We start from the raw sequence: 22,313 nt of genomic DNA on the forward strand, positions 1-22,313 counted from the left end.
GTAAATGTTGGACTTCCAGTGGAAGATCTTTGCTTCCCAAGGAATATTATGCATGCAAGACACGACTTAGAGGTTTCTCCTGAGTGACTCAACTTAGAAATCTCGACTGAGGGACTCAACCTAAAGTCTTACTTAAGGTACTCAACTTAGGGTCTCTCCTAAAGGACTCGGCTTAAAGTATTGCTTAAGGTACTTAGCTTAAAAGTCTCGCTTGAGTGACTAAACTTAGAAGTATCACCTAAGGGACTCAACCTAAAGTCTCTCTTGAGGGATCAACTTAGAGGTCTCATTTGAGGGACTCCACTTAGAGGTCTCATTTGAGGAACTCAACTTAAAGTCTCGCTTGAGAGACTCAACTTAGATGTCTCGCTTGAGGGACTCAATTTAAGGTCTCGCTTGAGAGACTCAACTTAGATGTCTCGCTTGAGGGACTCAATTTAAGGTCTCGCTTGAGAGACTCAACTTAGAGGTCTCTCCTGAGGGAATCAACTTAGAAGTTTCGTCTAAGGGACTCAACCTAAAGTCTTGCTTGAGGGACTCAAATTAGAAGTCTCTCCTGATGGACACAACTTAAAGTCTCGCGTAGGGGAATCAACTTAGAAGTCTTGCCTGAGGGACTCAATTAGAAGTCTCGTGTGAGGGACTCAACTTAGAGACTTACAAATGAGCCTTACAACTTAGAGCCTTAGAAAATAATTGGGAGAGGATATGTTTATCTTGTTGAGGTTTGGGGTCTTTATGAAGGCATACAGTTGGCCAAAAGGATTAACTTTGATAAAGTTGAGATTCAGGTGAATTCAATCAAAGTGGTGCAAGATGTGAAGGAGAAGAAGAGGAATATGCATCATAGTAGGAATTTACTTGTTAAGATTTGTAATATGTGGGAACTGGATTGGGATGTGGAGATTAACCACGTGTATAGGGAAGAGAATCGGGAAGAGAATCAGTTGGCGAATGTGATGGCTAGTTACAATTTCTCTTTAAAAGAAGGATTTCATTTATTTGAGGATTGTCCTAATATCTTTAAGTATAATCTTAGAGATGTCGAGAGTGGGACTAGCATTCTTAGATCCGTCGGTGTGTAGTTTGTTTTACTTGGGTGTTTAGCCTTCTCTCTGCGATTAAAAAAAACCTCAAAATAGTGATCAAATACATGCCAAATTAACTTAGCATTTACAAGTATCACACACGTGAATGAATTAGAGTCATACGACCCTTGAAAGTACTATTCATTTACTTTCTTCAACATGAAATAAAAATTTTGCCTTTTCTTGTTCGAGAGTGTTTCATTTTTACCATGTTTTTCGCAAGACATATCATCCATAATACCAAACTTATGACCATACAATATATATGTTTCACTGCTTGAAGAACGTGTATTAACATAAAAACTCATTAATATGTAGTAATCATTCGCCATGATTAGTCCACACCCAATAATTTTTTCATAAAAGAAACTCTTTTTAAACGTCTTATAACATTTTCGAGACACTTAATCAATATACATGTACATTCGAGACATGAAGGCCTTATCCCTCCCTGCATCTATATAAATATCTTGTGAAATGGAGAAAACAACAGAACCCTAAATTACTTTTATAAAATAGTAGTAGTCAAGTCCTCCTCCCAACAAGAAAATATTTTATCATATATTCAACTTTGGTAAAATATATTTATTTCTCTTGCATTAAAAATTATATCACTTCCAAAAAAAATCATTTGTAAAATTTATTATTAATTTCACCATATAAATTGAAAAATTACATTGTGTGTCCATCAGAAATTGAAAAACTAAAAAACACACAGAACTCATTAACACAAATCAATAACCACAAAAAGTTATTCCATCCAAGGCAAAGTTTGCATGTTGCACATCTCTCTTTCTCATTTCTAGATCATGTTTTTTTCACTTTTTCTTTTACTTAAACAAAACAAACCTCTCTCCCCATTTATCTTTTTATTCTCTGTACTTTAGTTCAAAACAAAATTTGTACTAAATTGCAGCAGTGTTGACAGTGCAGTTAGCAACAACACTATCACACTTTCTTAATTTTATTGTAAATTTTATCTTCCCACTTTACCCTAATTTAAAAACTATTCAAATATAAAAACCAACAACCTTAACTTTCTCTCTATCTCTCTCTGGTCCCAAATGGAGAGGTACAAATGCAAACTTTGCACAAGATCATTCACTAGTGGCAGAGCACTCGGTGGCCACATGAAAGCTCATTTAGCCACCCTCCCTTACCACCACCTTACTCCTCCATCTTCTTCTACCTTATTATCATTTTCATCTTCTCGGGAAAATTCAGATGAAAAAAGTTTAATAGATTCACATTCACATTCACTGGTTAGTTCGATTTCCGAAACTTCTCCGGAAGAAGAACTTGCTAAAACTCTCATGATGCTGTCAAGAGATAAATGGAAGATCAATGTTGTTGTCAAACAAGAATCACAATCACAAGAAATTGAAAGATCAATGGAAGAGATGGAGTTCAGAAAAAATAGTAGGAAGCACATATGTGACGAATGTGGGCAGAGCTTTCGAAGTTCAACAGCAATGAAAAGTCACAGAAACATTTGTCTTCAAAATGAAGTTGCAACAACAAGTGGTGGCGATCATAAAATATTCAAATGTTTGGTTTGTTCTAAGGTTTTTGGTTCTGGTCAAGCACTAGGTGGTCACAAGAAATCTCACCTTCATAAGAAAAAACTCTGTTTCATTGATCTCAACTTGCCACCTTCGCTACAAGAAAACGATGATAGCGAACAATGTGTTTTTTATGAGTAGAAATTGTAAGTTCAAAATATTTACATTCACCGTGCGCATCAACTAGTTGAGCTAGACGTGTTACATTTTATGATCTCTAAGATGGTTAGTTAAGTAAGAACATTTTATTTTAATTATCTTTTTATTGTTTAGATTAAGTGTTTTTGGTGTAACTGTCTTTATCAACATATAGGTTATAATTTATGTTTTCACCAACTGTTTGAAATATGGTAGATAGTTATTGATTTGATAGTTTCCTTCATTGTACTCAATTTGGCTTCTCTTCTCATAGTAACTAACTAGATGCTTTCAAACTTGCAATGCAAAAATGTCTATATTTTTTATGGGATTTGGTTGTGGACCTAATTGACTAACCAACAAACTGCTTTTTCTATGTGCTCAAATTCCATTTATGTGATCTCATTCTGTTACAGATAGTGTCTATTTGATAACCACTTAAAATTTACTACATGCTTTTTTTAATCCATAGACTAAGTGGTCTTAGAAACACACAATCGCAAAAATAAGGATTCGAAATCGTGAAAATTAAAATTCAAACTCTATTAAAAATTAGGATTTGGATCATAGTTTTGACGTCCAACCTAATAATATAAATTTACGTAGATTAGGCTAGGATTTGTGACAAAAGTTATTACATGTTATTATATCAAATTAATTTAAAATTTAAATCAATTTGTATTTGTGATATGATTAAAATGTATGCTTTAGTAAATTATTGGTAAAATAAGTGTCTTTTCGTTTCTTTAGGAAATAAAGTTAAAATAAGTGTCTAACAAACAACTAGGCATTTGGGTGTAGGGGTGTAATCGGATCGGTTTAAATCGGTTTTTGGTCAAAAAAAATCTGAACCAATAATATCTTCATCGGTTTGGTTTGGTTCGGTTTTTAACATTTTTCAAAAATGAAACCGAGCCAAACTAATTGGTTTGGTTCGGTTTGGGTTGGTTCGGTTGATCGGTTATTAATATTTTTTTCAAATATTATATTCATCAATGTATTTTCCAATATTGTATTTTTCGGTATATTTTATGCTATTATTTTTTAAAAATAATACATTTCATGTCATTTATTTCATGCTCTAGTTTTTCAAACAACTTACAAGTTGTACTTAATCCATATATGAAACAATGATATAGTTTCATTGCATAATGAAATAAATTCACTATAAAAGTTGAATCTTGACATCGGAATGTTGGAAATAGATTTGAAAGTTTAACAAATAGAACACAGAAAAACACACATCAATTAACATGTTTCCTCCTTAAATACACATAAAAACTATTTTGTAACAAGACTAGAAGGAGTTTTGTTGAAGAAGAAATCAGAAAGGTAAAAATAAATATGAAAATTAATGAAGAGAATTTGAACCCTAAGAAGGATACCATAACATATCATAGTGGCGATAGTGAGAGCAACATTTGAGGTAGACAACTAGAGAAGTAGTTTAGTGAAAGCAAGTTTTTGTGACTTATGATTTTTACTTTATATGTTTTAGAGTTTAGTTCTAAATGTGTGTTTTGCTTAAAGGAAGAAAGTGAAAACATAGATTGAGAATGGTTGGAAAGGTACAAAATTTGAGCTTAATGAAAGGTGGAATAAAGGATTTAGAGAGTAATTATTTCCATTGGTTCGGTTCATCGATTTGACGGTTCTTAAAAATTAAAACCGAGAATCGAACCAAACCACATCGGTTTTTATTGGTTCGGTTCGGTTTTAGAACTGAACCATAAACAATTGGTTTTATTTCGGTTTGGGTTGGTTTGAATTATCGTTTTAATTAGTTTTTTCTGATCCGCTTACACCCTTATTTGGGTGTCTTTGTTGGAGCCATAGTAACAGTTAGAGATTGGAGAGTGTTTGCTTAATTATATTTTCAATCTTTATATTTTATCTTATATATTAAAATAACTTTTCATTTTAAAATCAAAATTTAAAAAAAAAATTGACAGAAAATTTATTATCTTTTAATTGTCACATTTATTATAATTTAGATTCTAACTTAATTTTTTAACCTCTAAAATGTGGATTTGTTAAACTGAAAGAGAAAATACCATTTATACAGTCAAAATTCACCATTTTAAAGCTAATAGTCACAAATTTTAAGATAAAATATGAGTTAAATTTTAAACGGTAAAGAATATGATATTTGAAGATTAAACTAGATAAACTATTTTTGTAATTGTGATAAAATGGGAGATAAAAAATGCAATTAAGTTTGTTATTTTTTAAGTTTAAACAAATGTAAAAGCATGTCTAGAATGATGGGTCATCATGGAGCATTTATGTTGTATCTATTAGAGTTTGACCTAACTCATCCTTACAAAACCGGTTGGTAAGGTGAGGAGTGTCCCTCTATATATATTCTTTCAATGTTCTATCTTCAACTAATGTGGGACTTTAGGATCATCTTAATACACCCCCTCACGCCCAGCACTCTTTTTGGACTTGGTGCGTAGATATTAACGGTGGGCGGCCCATGGTCCGATCGATAGGCTCTGATACCATATTAGAGTTTGACCTAACTCATCCTTACAAAACCGGTTGGTAAGGTGAGGAGTGTCCCTCTATATATATTCTTTCAATGCTCTATCTTCAACCAATGTGGGACTTTAGGATCATCCTAATAGTATCAAGAGTAATTATACAAGTGATAGAGATACTACATATTCATCTAAAATTTTAAGGTATTAGGGATATGAGTTCTCTTACTTATTTTTTCAAGTAATGTGAGATTTCCAGCTCACACTTATATCTCAACAATCTTTCATTCAAGTGTGAGTTCATCCACTTATATATTCATCCTCAAGCGGAAGATCTTTCATCCACATACACTTGTATTATTATTGACACTCTTACCATGTCACATGTACTTCAACGAGACATTACGCATGGCCACCAGCATGTTAGGAAGATTTTTTATACTAGGAGTAAATTTCTTACTCGAACTATTGAATTTGATACTCCTCATGAGCCATGAGGGAAGCCTCAAAATTGAGTCAAGAGCAACCGTGCAAGTGAGAGACACGCAAGATATTCATCCAAACTCTTAAGGTGAGGAGAACGTCTACACATGGATACTATTTATAGAAGGTGCTTCAAATCTAAAAGGAAATGACACCAAAATAGTATGGGAAGTATCCTTGGTAATTCAAACGCATTATGGAAGCTTCTTGGATCATTTTGTTGAAAGCAACTTATGTGAAAAGCACTTTTATAAATCTGAAAAAACAAAGTTTCGAAGAGGAAAATAATTACCCGGATTGATCAAATGGATTTCCTGAGAGTTTTGCAGTTTTTCATTTGTTTTTTCAGTTAGGGAAATCGATTACCCCTGTTTGGGAACTCGATTTCCATCACAACTTTTGTGATTTTTTTAGTTGCTTTTGGGTTTGTTTGATTCCAACTTGTATTTTTGTATCCTATAAATATCCCACATGTAACATGGTTTGAGACTAATGTCATTTGTTAGTTTTCCTCGATTACTCTCTCTCTCACTCAATATCTCAAGTAACTTCATCTTCTCCGGTTCTCCATTTTTCTCCATTGATTCACCTACAAGCTTTGTACTTGTTCCAACATTTGGTAGCAGAGTCTGGTTCTGATCCTTAATCTGGTGCAAAGATGACTACTGTCTCCAACGTTTGTGTTCCCACCAATCTTCCAACCCTCGGTTTGAAGAACTATGATAAATGGTACAAACAAATGAAGGTGTTGTTGGGCTATCAAGATGTTCTTGAAGTTGTTAACAATGGCATTACACCACTTGGTGCAGAAACTACTGATGCACAGAAGGCTAAACACAAGGAAGAAAAGAAGAAAGATTACAAGGCACTTTTCTTAATTCACTCTTGTGTTAATGGTAACAACTTTGAAAAAGTTGGTGATTGCGATTCGGTGAAGCAAGCTTGGAAGATCTTGAAGAAAGCTTATGAAGGGGCTGATAAGGCAAAGGTGGTGAGGTTACAAACTCATAAGCGTCAGTTCGAATTGGTTTAAACGGAAGAGAATGAGACAATCAACGAATACGTAACTCACATTACATGTTTGGTAAATCAAATAAAATATTGTGGAGAAACCATTGTGGAGCAGAATGTTGTGTCGAAGATCCTGTGTTCCTTAACGTCAAGATTCGACAACATTGTAAAGGCAATTGAAGAATCGAAGGACCTTTTGTCATTGAGCAAGGAGGAGCTTCAAAGCTCACTTGAGGCTCATGTGTAGCAACCTGCCCTAAAATTAACTTTCTAGAGTCGCCACCTATTCTACCAGGGCGAATAGGAAACCCTATGCAGTATAAAGATTTAGGGTAAGATTATTATAACCAGGTTAAGGGAAGGTGTTAGGCACCCTTAACCCTTTCCTAAGGGTTGCATGGTAAAGTAAAGGTTTATGACAAAATTTATGAGGTTTATAGCTAAAGAGGTGAAAAGGGCGAAAAGTGAGATTTTAAGTGAATTGAATTTTTGGGGAGGGGACTCGCCTTGCTGCCAAGTGCCTACGTATCTCCTTAGGGAGAATCAGAGTCAACGTAGTTCGGGAACAGGGTTGTACGCCTTAGAATTGATTATGAAATTTGTTTTGAAGGCTTTTTGAATGGCCTATCGTGGTTTTGAATTTGTGATTTGAAGATGAAAGTGTTTTAATTATGACGTACAACCCTTATTTGATGTGTTTTCGTTAGATGCGATGACCAATAGATTTGATCATGATAATTAACGAATGAAATAATGTATTGCTGGTTATTCTGACCGATAGGTTCGATCGTCACGAACAACAAATAAAATGTATTTTAATTTTTGTAATTAAATTATGAGTTTTATCATCGCCTCTCATAACCAATAGATTTGGTTATTACATGACAACGAATTTAGTCATTTACGTTTTATTATTTCATCTCTCGCCAATGCGACTAATAGATTTAGTCAGATCGAAGAGAGAATTAGACAAGAATCAGTTAAATTAACATTAATAAATAAATTAAATCGATTAAAAATTATTTCTCGCCAATGCGACTAATATGTATAGTCGGATCGAGGAGAAAATTAAATAAACAAAACAATTAAATAATTTATTAAAATCATAAGATTAAGTAATTAAATTTTATTTATTTGTTGCAAGGGGGAGTGTTTTGTTAAGAGATAGTAATTATGGGAGGTGTGGATAACATTGGGTTAGGCCCAATAAAGTTTTCAGCCAGCGTAATCCAGTGTATGGAGGGTATATGCGTTCTGATGTGTGAGCAAGATCAGGACCGTCTGATCTAGATCCTGCAAACTGCATGTGTTTGAATTTGAGGGCGCATGGTTAGGAAAAGGCACCGAATCATGTTCGGTATGCCAACTGTGTGGCTATTGTGAAGCCATGTGGCTTCAATCCAACGGTCTGAGGGAGGATACCCTTGGTCCTTATCTCTCTCCGTCTCTCATTTTCTCATCTTCTTTCTCTCTCTTCTTGATCCCACTCTCTCTTCCTCTCACCAAAACCTTCTTCCCAAACCTAGAACATGGAGAAGCCACCCCAACCTCCACCGTGAACCACCACAAAACCCAGCACCCCGATGAAGATTCTGATGAATCTTCATCGTCCCCACCCCAAACCTTCATATTTGAACCCAGAATCCTTTGTATCCCAACCCAGAAGCTTTCAACCTTAACCCAGAACCCAACAACATATGAACCCTAACCCTCATCGCAACCCAGATTCATCAAATTCCACGTGCAATCAATGATTCAAACCAAAAACTAACACACAAACATACAATCATCTAAATCCTAAGCTAAGTTTCGACAGTGGTTACCTTGTGTTCTTGATTTCTGGAACGTATGAGCTCCCTCCCTGATCCTTCTCTTTCTTTTTTGCAGGTGAAGATGAAGATTCAGGCTTCAAGCTTATGGTTTGTTCACGGCAACTTCAATGTTCCTTTGCAGAAGAATTTTTTTCGTCCCCTTTTATGTTTTTGTTCACTCTGATTTATAGTTATGGTTTTTGTTTTAATTTAGGCAAGATTAGATCTAGGTTTTTGATTCAATACTGATTTGTAATTGATTCATTCTTTAAATAAAAATCAGATTTGATTTGTTTACCTTTAGTTGCGATTTTTTATTTCTGTTGATTTGATTTACTTGTTAAGATTAGATTGAGTTTGAAGATTGATTGAATATTTTGATTCTGATTCAATCATTCGTTCATGAGCCTGGGCATTGGTTTGGATTTGCGTTGAAGGAGATGAGGAGCTACGCTAGGGTTTCTGTTGGAGAGAGGCTGCGCAGAAACTAGGGTTTCGCGTGTGGGAGAAGGTGAACAGGATTCAGGTCGGTTCTGACCCGGTCCGTACCTGATCCATGCTTGGCCCAGTAACCGGGTCTTTGGCCCAATGTCATTAACTTGTTTTGGCCCACAAACAACAAAAACAACAATAAACAAAAAAAACAATAACCTCAATTAACTTATTTAATTAATTAATTGATCTCTTAATCCTACTACCATTAGTCCTTATGACAATTACAAATTAGATTAATAAAGTTAATAATACTAATTAAAAATAATATTTAAAACAAATACTAATATTAACTAAAATACTAACAATAATATTTAAAACAAAGACTAATATTAACTAAAATACTAACAATAATTAAGTTAATACTAAAATACTAACAATTAAATCAATTAAATCAATACTAATAATCCTAATACCAATCTTAATTAATAGTCAAAATTAATAATACTAATAATCTTATAGTTAATAAATAATAGTATTATTTGATTAAAAAAATGAGAAAATGATGATAAAATAATCAAGTGATGAGAATAAAATAAAACAAATAGGCCAACGAACAAATTGGATTCCAAATGTTTGTTACTCATACCTCCATTTTATTTTAACCAATTTATAAGGGAGTTTTATAAGAGATCGAGTTTAATAATAGATATATTAAACCCTATGGCCCTTAATTTTAATACCCTCCATAAGTTAAGACGAGAATTGTATCAGGTAAATTTTGGGGTATGACATCATGAACAAAGGATGGATGAACGAGGAAATGATAAACCCGAAGCGGAGATTGCACTGCAAGAACGATTCAATGAGAAGAGTAAAAGATCAAAAGGAAAATGGACTTCGAAAGGGAAGTTAAATTTCCAGAATTTTGGTGGGAAATATTCATAAAATTTGAAGGTTTCGATTGGGGAAAAAGGTGAGAGCAGCTCCAAATGTAGTGATTGAGGCAACAACACCAAGAAAAGTGACAAGAGTAATGTGAAATTTTATAACTACCTTAAATATAGTCATTTCGCAAGAGATTGTAACGTGAAACGAAGGGAAAATCAAATCAATGAAGCTAAGGTTGCTCGACAAGAAGAGGATGATGATAACACGCTTCTTGTGATGATCACGGAGGAGACTTATGGCAGTAGTGAGTTGTTGGACATTAGTAGTAGCAACTGCAAGTTATTGGGCAGCAGCTGCATCAGTTCGAAAAATGCTGCAGAAACGCGTCTAGAGCAAAACGTTATGGTAACAGTTCTAGATGGATTCCAAGGCAGTGATGAGTGGTACTTGAATTCTGGTTGTTCAACATATATGACATGTAGAAAGGATTGGTTTGTCAAAATCAATCAAACCATAACGAATAAAATAAAAATCGCCGATTATACCACTTTAGCGGACGACGATGTCGGTGATGTTTTGATCATGAGAAGGGATGGTGGTCATTCTTGATCAAAGATATTTTGCACATTCCTTGAATTAAATGTAATCTCTTGAGTATTGTCCAATTGCTTGAGAAGGATTACACAATTCGCATGGAAAATAAGATTTTGCATGTTTTGGACCGAAATGGGGTTTTACTCCTTAAAGCTCATATGGTTGCCAATAGGACTTTCAATAGAGTTGAAAGTGATGGAGCATGGGTGTCTTTCTACAACGGCAAGTCGATAAGAGTGGTTGTGGCACTACTGTCTTGGACATCTCAATTTTAGAGACCTCGATGCATTACAAAGGAATGGTATGGTAACCATGTTGCCAAGAATCAGTATTCCAGCTGAGATTTATGAAGAGTGTGTGCAAGGGAAGCAACACTAATGTAGATTTAGCAAGGATGCAGGTCATGAACCAAACATCACCTTGAGGTGGTGTATTCCGATGTTTGTGGTCCAATGCAAATCGAATTGTATGGTGGCAATATATACTTTGTCACATTTATCGATGATTTTAGTAGGAAGCTGTGGACATACCTAATCAATAGGAATGATGAGGTATTTAATGTGTTCAAGAAGTTCAAGTCCATGGTTGAGCGACAAAGCGGTCAAAAGCTCAAATTCTCAAAACGGATGGTGGAAGGTGAATATACCTCGAATGAGTTTTGAAATTATTGTGATGAGGAGGAAATAATGTGTGAGGTTGTGCCACCTTATAAGCCTTAGAAAAATGGTGTTGTCGAGAGAAAAAATCGTTCAGTAATGAACATGGTTCGTTGCATGTTGAAGGGGAAAACCTTACCGAAGGAATTGTGGGGTGAAGTCATTTCTACAGCCGTCTATTTGTTGAATAAGTACACTGTAAAGAAGCTGGAAAAAGTGACTCCAAAAGAGGTATGGTCTGGATTTAAACCAAGTTTAAGTCATTTGAAAGTTTTTTGGTTTGGTTGCATTTTGACATATTTTGGGTAAGCTTCGAAAGAAGTTAGATGTTAGAGGAGAGTTGATGTTGCTTGTGGGTTACCATCCTACCGGAGGTTACAAGTTGTTTGATGTGAAGGGAAAAAGGATTATAATCAGTCGAGATGTGGTAGTAAATGAGGTAAGGTTGTTTGACAGTAGAAAAATCCCATGACAGGTGTGGAAATCGATTTCCTGGATGAGGGTAATCTATTTCCATCACAATTTTTGCATAATGAAGTTACTGGAACTGTGTCTGCAGGAGAGGAAATTGGTTTCCCTCCCTCTGAAAATTGATTTCCAAAAGAAAATGTAGAAAATCAAAATTCTGCAAGTCCTGAACAATAGTCGGTTGAAGTCGAAAATAGTGAATCCAATAGACGACCAGCTAGGCAAAGAGGCTTCGAGATTGTGAAGTATTTCGGGATAATGAGATTAACAATGATGGCGATCTCATTCATTTTGCGCTTATGGTCGAATCTAAGCCCGTTAGCACGAAGAAGGCATTAAGCGATCTAAAGTAGGTGTGTGCGATGAAAGAGGAACTGGAATCAATTGAGAAGAACAATACTTGGGAGCTTGTTGATTTACTAGAACAAAAGAAGCCAATCAGTGTGAGATGGGTCTATAAAGTGAAGGCAAATCCAAAAGGTGAAATTGTCAAGCATAAGGCTCGACTTGTTGCAAATAAATTTTTGCAAAAAGAAGGTACAGACTTCATTGAGGTGTTTGTATCAGTTGCTAGGCTAGAAACCATAAGGCTAGTTATTGGCATTGTGAATTGTAATAATTGCTCGATGTATCAAATGGATGTAAAATTCGTGTTTTTGAATGGTCCACTTGAGGAGGAAGTTTATGTAGAACAGCCCCCTGGTTTTTTTGTGACAAATCAAGAGGAAGGGGTCTACAAATTGAAGAAATCGCTTTATGGTTTAAAACTAGCTCCAAGAGCTTGGAACAAATGTATAGATGATTTCTTAGTCGATGTTGATTTCAAGAAATGTGTTTTGGAGCATGGTGTCTATGTGAAGATGAATGCGAGCAAAGATGTGATAATACTTTGCTTATATGTGGAAGATTTATTTATCACGGGCAGCAATGAGTTGAGTATTTCTAAGTTCAAGAGTGAGCTTATGGAGGAGTTTTAAATGAGTGACATTGGTATCATGACTTACTTTCTTGGCATAGAGTTCCACAAGTCAAAGTTGGGACTGCTTATGCACCAAAGAAAATATGCACTTGAGATATTGAAGAGGTGTGATATGGAGCATTGCAATACTGCTAATACACCAGCTGAAGCAAGGTTGCAGTTGTCCAAAAGTGATTATGAGCAGAATGTGGATCCAATGCAATATAGGATATTGGTTGGATCATTATGTTAATTGTGCAATATGCGGCCAGATTTGGCATTTAGTATTCGTATCGCGAGTAAATTCATGGAGAGATTGAAGGTGTATCACTTGGAAGCCGTTAAGAGGATCCTACAACACATCAAAGGTACTCTTAGTTGCAGAATTCCGTTTCCCACAACTGATACAGGCAGAAAGTGTGAATTTCTCGGTAAAACGGATTCCAATTGGTGCAAAGATAAGGACGATCGAATGCCTACGGTTGGTTATGTCTTTATGTTCGGAGGAGCACCAATATCTTAGTATTTTAAAAAGGACCATTTGGTGGAACTCTTTTCTTGTGAGACTGAGTATATCACGGCGTCATTGTGTGTGTGTCAGACAATGTGGCTTGTGAATCTGCTAAAAGAGTTGGGCAGCAAGGTGGAAGAAGGTGTCACACTCTTGGTCTACAATGTTCAGTCATTAATCTTGCTAAGAATCCCATATCACATGGGAGGAGCAAACATATTGAGATTAGATTTCATTACTTGAGGGATATGGTGTGTGCTGGCCAGCTGAGGTTAGGATACTGTCAAAGCGAAGAACAAGTTGCGGGTTTGTTAACAAAAGGTGTAACAAATCTGGTGTTCAAGAAGCTAGCGACAACTTGGAGCATTTGAATTAAGGTGGTGTATTGGAAGCCCTTGGTAATTCAAACGCATTATGGAAGCTTTTGGGATTGTTTCGTTGAAAGCAACTGATGTGAAAAGCACTACTGTAAATCTGGAAAATAAAATTAATTTTTAAATAGGAAATCGATTATCCAGATTGGGGAAATCGATTTCCTGAGAGTTTTGCAGTTTTCCATTTGTTTTTTCAATAAGGGAAATCGATTACCCCTGTTTGGGAAATCGATTTTCATCGCAACTTTTTTGATTTTTTAGTTGCTTTTAGGCCTGTTTGGTTCCAGCTTGTATTTTTATATCCTATAAATATTCCTCATGTAACATGGTTTGAGACTAATTTCATTTGTTAATTTTTCCTCAATTACTCTCTCTCACTCAATATCTCAATTAACTTCATCTTCTCCAATTCTCCATTTCTCCATTTTTCTCTATTGATTCACCTACCAGCTTTGTGCTTGTTCCAACAGGAAGGACCATATGACCTATTAACCGAGCAGTCTCTGAAGTTTAAGTTCAAGTCTAGAAACAATTATGTCGAGTATGAAGCCCTCACCGCTGGTATGGTCCTCGCCCTTGAGATGGGCACTTCAAATCTGAAATCCAGAAGAAATTAATAATTGGTGGAGAATCAGGTCACCGGGGAATATTATACGAAGGAGCCCAGATCATCAAATATCTAAAAAACAAATGCGCCTTATCTGAACGCTTTAAAGATTTAGAGTTAACATATGTTCCCAGGAAAAAACTCTAGGGAGAACCTTGTCTCCAAGCTCTCTGACACAAAAAGAGCATGAGATAATCGTGTTGTGATTCAAGAGACTCTCGCCGCCCCAAGTATTAATGCATAGGAAACCAACACCCTTGAAGTCACCGAGACCACCAGTTGGATGACACCCATAATACGCTATCTACATTCAGATAAACTACCACCAAATGAGATAGAAGCAAAAAATATCTAAAAGCATGCAACAAAGTACGATATAGTAGCAAGAAGCTTTATAAGATGGGAAGGGCTTCCCCCATGATGTGATATCTAAGAGAACATGAAATTGCCAGGGTCCTCGCATAGGGTCTACCAATGGACATGTAATAGTCACATTGGAAGGCGAGCACTGGCCCACAAGTTTCTAAAGGTGGGTTTTTATTGTCCCACTCAAATGAAGGATAATGCAACATATATTAATAAATGTGATAAATGTCAGAAGCACACCATCTACATCATGCTCCAACTGAGCTCCTTCATTCAGTCATTTCGCCTTGGTAATTCTAGCAATGGGGTATGCATATCTTAGGCCATTTTCCCTTTGTTCCTAGGTATCTAAAGTTTTTTATTCTATAAGTATACTATTTCACGAAATAGGTAGAAGCTGAAGTTATCTCAAAGAGGGTTCAGTGATTCTAATGACACCGGATCATGTGCAGGTTTGGGCTATCAGGAGTTATCATCTCAGAAAATGGCACTCAATTTGCTAGCTCCATTATGGTCAATTTATGTGACGACCTAAGAGTTCAAACAAATTTTTTCTAATTTGTCAACCCACACGGAACGAGGAGGCCGAGTCAACAAACAAAGTAATATTGGGCGGGATAAAGAAGAAACTGGACAAAGCTAATGGGCTCTAGACGGAACAGCTCCACAAAGTACTATGGTTGTATCACACCACTCCCTATTCAACCACCAAAGAGACTCCATATACAAGGGTATATGACGTTGATGCCACACTGCCTATCGAAATCAACACTCCCACTTGGAAGCGTTCTTAATTTAGCAAGGAAGAAAATATGGTTGGGCTTAGGTCCGTGTCTAACTTGATTGAAGAAACTCAAGATGTTTCCCATATCCATGATTTTGCCTCCCAGAAAAGGGCGGCTAGAAGGTACAACTCAAAAGTGGTCCCAAGAGAAATGCAAGAGGGAGACCTCATACTATACGTGTTGTTATGTCAGCCCAGCTATGGAAACTATAGCCTAACTGGGAAAGCCTATAAGATCAAAGAGTTGAAAGGACAACTCATCCCAAGAAAATGGAACTCACTTAACTTGAGATACTATTATAGTCTTCCATTTTATGTTATCTGTTTTGAATAAGGCGAAATATGTTTTGCTCGCCAATGTACAAATTTTCTGTAAAAGTATTTTGTAACCGTATTCAAATGAAGTATACCCATTGTTAAGGTCATATAAATTTTGGACTTCCATTGGATAATTCTTGTCGCCTTTAGAGGCAATATAAATATTGGACTTCCATTTGAAAATCTTTGCCACCCTCAGAGGCAATGTAACTGTAGGACTTCCATTTGAAGATCCTTGTTGCCCTTAGAGGAAACGTAAATGTTGGGCTTCCATTGGAAGATCCTTGATGCCCTCGAAGGAAATGTAAATATTGGACTTCCAGTGGAAGATCTTTGCTTCCCAAGGAGAAATACATCTGTAAAACTCGACTTAGAGGTCTCTCCTAAGAAACTCAACTTAAAGTCTTGCTCAAGGGACTCAACTTAGAAGTCTCGATTGTGGGACTCAACCTAAAGTCTTTCTTAAGGTGCTCAACTTAGAGGTCTCTCCCCGGGGACTCGACTTAAATTCTTGCTTCAGGTACTGAAGATACTTAGCTTAAAAGGCTCGCTTGAGGGACTAAACTTAGAAGTATCGCTTGAGGGATTAAACCTAAAGTCTATCTTGAGGCACTCAACTTAGAGGTATCTCTTGAGGGACTCAACTTAAAGTCTTGCTTGACAAACTCAACTTATATGTCTCGCTTGAAAGACTCAATCTATGGTATCGCTTGAGGGATTCAACATATAGGTCTCTCATGAGGGACTCAACTTAGAAGTCTTGCTTGACATACTCAATCAAGAAGTCTCTCCTAAGGGACACAATTTAAGTCTTGTTTACGGGACTCAACTTAGAAGTCTCTCCTGAGGGACTCAATTAGAAGTATCATTTGAGGTACTCAACATAGAGCCTCACAAAAGAGTGTGAGATTATATCACTTCGTCATTTACAAGCCATTTTGCTTGAGGGACTATATACTAGAATATTTGTTAAGGATATGCAGGAGACAATGCAAGATTCATGAAAGGCATGTGGATAACACCCATCTCCCAAAGCATGGCTACTAGTCACCCATTTGTTGTAATGTGATCCAATTTATCACATCGTGCACCCATTATCTATAGTGATCTCCCTTTGATTGAATCAGTAGCCCACTTATGAGAACGTGGGGAATAACGTGTCTTTATCCTGTAACAGCATGGGAGGAAGTCAAAGAAGGAAGTGACATTCTATAGAATTGTAGGGGAAATAAGAGTTGCACTTTCCACGCTTCTGAGAGTAGGAAGTGATAACCCCCATTTTATGTCCTAAGATCTAGACCCAATGAATTCCTATAAATACCTCAACCTTCAAGTTGAGGGAATGCATTCAATTTACTCAGTAGTCACATATATACAGATCTTTTCACCATCCCCATGTGAGCTTGCTCTAACACCACGAAAACCCTAAAACCCTCAGATAACCATATACACAGTTAGGGGTTGTCACTCATTGTAATTTTAGCAACTATAGACACCTTGCTCACGAAATATACATGTTGCTCAACTCTCTCTCTCTCTCTCTCTCTCTCTCTCTCTCTCTCTCTCTCTCTCGTACAAGCATATAGCTCATCACCTAGTCAGTAACAAATAGATAGAGATAGAGGTGTGAGCTTGCTACCGGGCGTGTCAATATTGGCGGCGACTCAAGGAAAGCCTTAATCTTGGATAATGTTTCCTCACACTCACTTGTCCACTCAAACTTCTCATCCTTCTTCAAAGTGGCAAATAAATGGAACACCTTATCGTCTACATAATAAAGAAAACAAGCTAATGAGGCTAAGCACCCTGTTAGTTATTGAACTTCTTTAATGTTGGATGGTCTTCTCGTGTTGGTGGTGCCCTAGCACCTATCTCAATTCACCTCTATCCATATCCTAGTTAGCATAAATCCCAAAAACTACCTGTTTGTACACCAAAAGAGCATTTAGCGGGATTTAAGTGCATATTGTACCTCTTGACTAATTCAAGGATGTCCTACATATCTGCAATGTGGTTTTTCCCTTATGATGTATGCACGGTCATATCATAAATGTAGACTTCCAAGCTCTGCCCGATCTTATTTTAAAATACAATACCCATGAGCCATTGATAGGTAGAGACTGTGTTTTTCAGTCCAAAAGGCATGACATTATAGTAGTGTCATGATTGGATATGAATGTTATTTTAGGCGCGTCCACAAGATCCATCTTAATATGATTGTAGTCGTAATGGAAGTCCGTAAAACTTAGAGTTTTGTAGCACAAGGACCCATCAATTAGGCGTCTATAGTGTGTAAGGGGTATGGATCTTTAGGTCAGTGAAGTTCACTCTCATGTGCCATTTATTTGAGGACTTCCTCACCAAGACTATGTTAGCTTGTCAAAAGAGCTATTTAACCTTAGTTATAAATTCGTGGTTTCTCAGCTTCTGAACCTCTTAATTAATGGACGACCTCTTATCTTCGCCCACCTTGTGTTTCCTATGTGAAACTTGTTGGACAAGTGACTTCAAGATTAATAGGTTAAAATTCGCAATTACTTTTATATTTTTCTCGATTAAACTTAAAATTGTGCTAGTAGATTCTTAAGATTAAATAGTAGCAAAAATAAAAGAGAAAAAAATAAATAGTATAAATTAAAGAGTACATGGTTAGAGAGATTGTGCTAGAGAGTTATACAGTTTTGGCTAAAGGTTGACCTAGTCCTGTCCTGAAGAAATCTTCTTGAGAGTTTGACTATAAACTTCGAGCTTTTAAAAGGTTATACCCACAGATCTTTATACAATCAGATCTTGAGATTTTTACAAGCTTAACCCTAACCAAAGATAGATTTTACCACACATTAAGCTAATGAAACTTCTTAGAGATGTTCATGCTCATCTCAATAACCAAACAAAACTTTTTTAGCGAATCTCAAGAAACCAAGACATATATTTTATGATTGGTTTATCTCACAAACCAAACTCAATCTCTCAAGAGTATTGCACTCTCAAGAATTAAACGACCAACACCACCACTTACAAACTCTTCCTCACAAGTAAAATTTCACTTAAAAGCATTAAGGTAGCTTAAATGACAAAGAAATATTTCTAGAGAGAAAGGGGGAAAATAGAGATATAAACTCCACAAAAAATGTAAAACTATGAAATGTGGCATGAAATGAAGAGGAGGCGACCCTCCTTTATATATGAGATGAAAAAATAAAAATAAAAAGAAATGATATGTGGGCATATTTAATGTCTCAGTCGATTGGCATAAGATCCCAATCAATTGTGTGGTCTAAATAATCAATTATCTTGGCTTATTTTGGAAAGTTTGGAGAATGAGTTATATTTCGTCATTAAGGCATTGTCCTAATAGATTGGTTAATCATTTGGGCATCTTCCAATCGATTGGCATAAGCACAAAATTAATTTGATAGTTAAAAAAATCTTCCAATCGATTAGCTTAAGGTCTCAATCAATTAGGTAGTTAAAAAAGTATTCTAATTGATTTCCTTAAGGTCCCAATTGATTGGTTAGTTCAGAAATGCTTCAAAAAGGGGGCTGACAGTATCCTAATCAACTAGATCAGGATGGAAAACATTTTTAAGGTGTAAAAAAGTTAGAAAATAACTTTTAGGTGTGTGTGTGTATGTGTGTGAGTTGCCTTAGATCTTAGAAGCTACTTATTTACTTTTACATAACTCTGGTTACTCAGACAGACACAACTTGGAGAGCTTTCACACTTCCTCTCTTTCATTACTCTAAGGCTTCTAAGATTATTTTCCATATACCTTGATCATATAACACTTTAATCTCGAGTCTTTTTTCTTGATGAGGCTCGAGATATTTCTCTAGTTGAGTCACCATCATCAGAGAATTGAAAGCTATTATCATTGACTTCATCATAATTGTTGACATTGTTATAATCAAAACATCATAGAAGATCTTTGGTTGGATTGTCAACTTTATACCTGCAAGCACATAGATCCTTGTTCTCTCCCTTTTTGATGATAAGAATGCATTTATCAGGGAGGTGGTAAAAGAGATAAATAAAATATATTTTGAGTAATTAAACTCCCTGTCAATTAGGTAAAGAGTACACTCTAATCCCCTTGAGAGTATACTTCTCCCTTTTGTCATAATTAGAAAGGTAAAAAATAATCAAAGCATGTGGATCCCATGTAAAAGAAACAAGTTATCTTATAGAGGTGAACAAGAGCATTCCAGAGTAAGGAGTAAAAAATAGGATCGAGATTTTATTTCTCCCCACAGAAGATGTCATCCAACTTTGAAATCATATGGTAGGTAAGCTTTGGAGAACTTCTTCCATTTGATTCTTTTTCAAACAGAGCTCAAAAGTATTTGATGCTTTCTAAACCGAGAGGAAATTATGTTGTCTACTCTTTTCCTGCTCATATTTCTCCAAGAGATAATTATTTTCTCTTAGGAGTGTTTTGGACAACCTCATATTAGTTTCCTTAGGCCTTAGACTAGTATTGGACTCTAGGTGTTTGACACCACTTTGCTCCATAAAACATTTAAAAGTTCATCCCATGGTTAGTAAGAAAATAAATTGGCTAAGAAATTCACAAATCACTTACTAGAGAATCAATTAGAGTCTTTCGATATGCCTTACAATAATAAATCTTGTTAAACTCCATCAAGTTATTCAAATAGCATCTCAATCCAAGTTTAATTGCATAATTCAAAATTAGAAACTTTATTAATTAACAAATTCCGCTTTGATAATAATTCCAAAATACAATTTAATTAAACAGTAGTACGCATAAAACTAATCAGAAAAATTCATGGTGTAAAAACAAAATTACACATAATGTTTCAATTTTATTCTGGTCATTTAAGATACTTACACCAATATTATACTAGTGGAAAGGACCATTTTTTTGCTTATTGTATAACCAAGAAAATTAAGGAAAGTTCAAAATAGTCTAATATCATACCATGACAACAGAACAATTATCATAACTAATCTACACAACATAATAAACTAATTAACCCCTATTATGGCACTTTAAAGAAATTCATACCACCGTTACTGCACAATTTATACCACTGTTACGACACTTGAATTTTTTTATTACCATAATAAAATAACACTATTATAATTCTGTTATATAATGTGTATGTTTTCTTATAATATAGAAAAAACTTATAAAAATATTAATTATTTTTCTTTTTAAAGATAAATTTATAAATTTATTTTAATTGTCAACAAATTTAATATTATAACTTATGTTTTAAAATTTTGTAATGTATTCAAATAATAATAAATTATATTCAATATATAAAAAGCAGATTGAAGTGAAAAATTAATGAAATCTATTTTAATAAGTGCATTCTATTAGTAGATTCTACATATTTATCAATGGTATCAATTAGTGAAAATTATATATTTGAGTATTTCAAAATAATAATAAAAAATATAAATTTATTTCGATGAAGTTTTGATTTATTCATCACCATTCACCATTATTAATAAAAATAGTACTATGATATTAATTTGAAATTGGTGCAAGTAATATTAAGTATTAAAATTAATATTATTTTTAAACCTTAAACGATCTAGTTGTCCTGTAAGTTAACGTGTTTTTGTTTTTAGTGTCTAGTCCGTTTTTTTCTTAAAAATAGTCTCTGGATGTTAAATTTTTTTTGTTTTAGTCCTTAAATTCAAAATTTGTAGGAAAATATGCAGAATTCATACGGATTTTCCTACGAATTTAAAATTTATAAGTTTCCAGCAGATTTTTCTAGGAATTTTCATGCAGATTTTTTACTTTAGGGACTAAAATCAAATGATTTTAACAGTCAAAGATTATTTATAAAAAAATGATTAGAGACTAAAAACAAAAGCATACTAACATACAAAGACCAATAGACTATTTAAGTCTATTTTAAAAACTGGAAAAAAAGTTTATTTTGAAATAATTTTTTCTATAAATAAATAAACCACTCTTTCGAGAATAAGGAGTAATAATTTTTACCACCTATTTCTACCGTTTTAAATATCAAATGACTCTTCACATTTATGATTTTCGTCAAAAAAATTGATATTGTTGTATAAAAAATAATTTAAATAATTTTTATAATATATTTTGTCTGTCATCCCAACTTTTTTGTCCTAGCTCCGCCACTGGTTTCAGCATACAACCATGTTTACGTTCCACAGTGCGAAACCGCAAAATATAAAGTATAATATGTATACTACAATTACTATTACGGAAGTTTAAAAATACATTATAATGCATATACATGGGATATTAATGTTACTATGCATATAATTATATTTTATGAACATACAATTTAACTGTGTTATATAATGTATTTCGCTTTTTCGATTGTGTATATGCTACTATAGAAGCAACCGTATATTACAACAACATAAGGCAAGACGACTATACTTATTTAGTAAATATATGCATGAGAAGTGTTATGTTTACACCAGAATTTTTACATCGTATCTTACACCAAGCAAAATACACTAAATTCTTGTATTCATTTCATTAGAAAAAGTGAAAAATATAATCATTAAATATAATAAAAAAAACTAAATCGTATGAATATACGGTGTAATTGTCGTGTTTAGTGTAATAATATCATTACTCATATATGCATATATCAAAATGTTTGGAAATGGAATGTGACGCAGTCAGAAGCCTTAAACTTACCTATAGGCAAGCTCTAGAGTTTACCATGAATAAAGAAAACTTTGAATTTTATTATAATGAAAGATAATCCTTATGGCCATGCCAAAGATCTTTAACTACACAAAACAAAA

General features: G+C 34.7%; 1 protein-coding gene across 1 annotated transcript; it reads left to right on the plus strand.

The window, feature by feature from the left end:
- Positions 1 to 2,048: 2,048 nt before the first annotated feature.
- On the plus strand, positions 2,049 to 2,986 carry LOC131646988 (zinc finger protein ZAT9-like). Its single transcript, XM_058916907.1, has one exon. The coding sequence runs from the start codon at positions 2,153 to 2,155 to the stop codon at positions 2,789 to 2,791; it is 639 nt and encodes a 212-aa protein (XP_058772890.1). The 5' UTR covers positions 2,049 to 2,152; the 3' UTR covers positions 2,792 to 2,986.
- The last annotated feature ends 19,327 nt before the right edge of the window (positions 2,987 to 22,313 follow it).

The sequence above is a fragment of the Vicia villosa genome, linkage group LG2 (genome assembly GCF_029867415.1).
Source record: "Vicia villosa cultivar HV-30 ecotype Madison, WI linkage group LG2, Vvil1.0, whole genome shotgun sequence".
Classification (NCBI taxonomy): Eukaryota; Viridiplantae; Streptophyta; class Magnoliopsida; order Fabales; family Fabaceae; genus Vicia; species Vicia villosa.

Excerpts from the sequence above, each read along its gene's own strand:
- LOC131646988 (XM_058916907.1), top strand. The coding sequence starts at position 2,153 with ATGGAGAGGTACAAATGCAAACTTTGCACAAGATCATTCACTAGTGGC.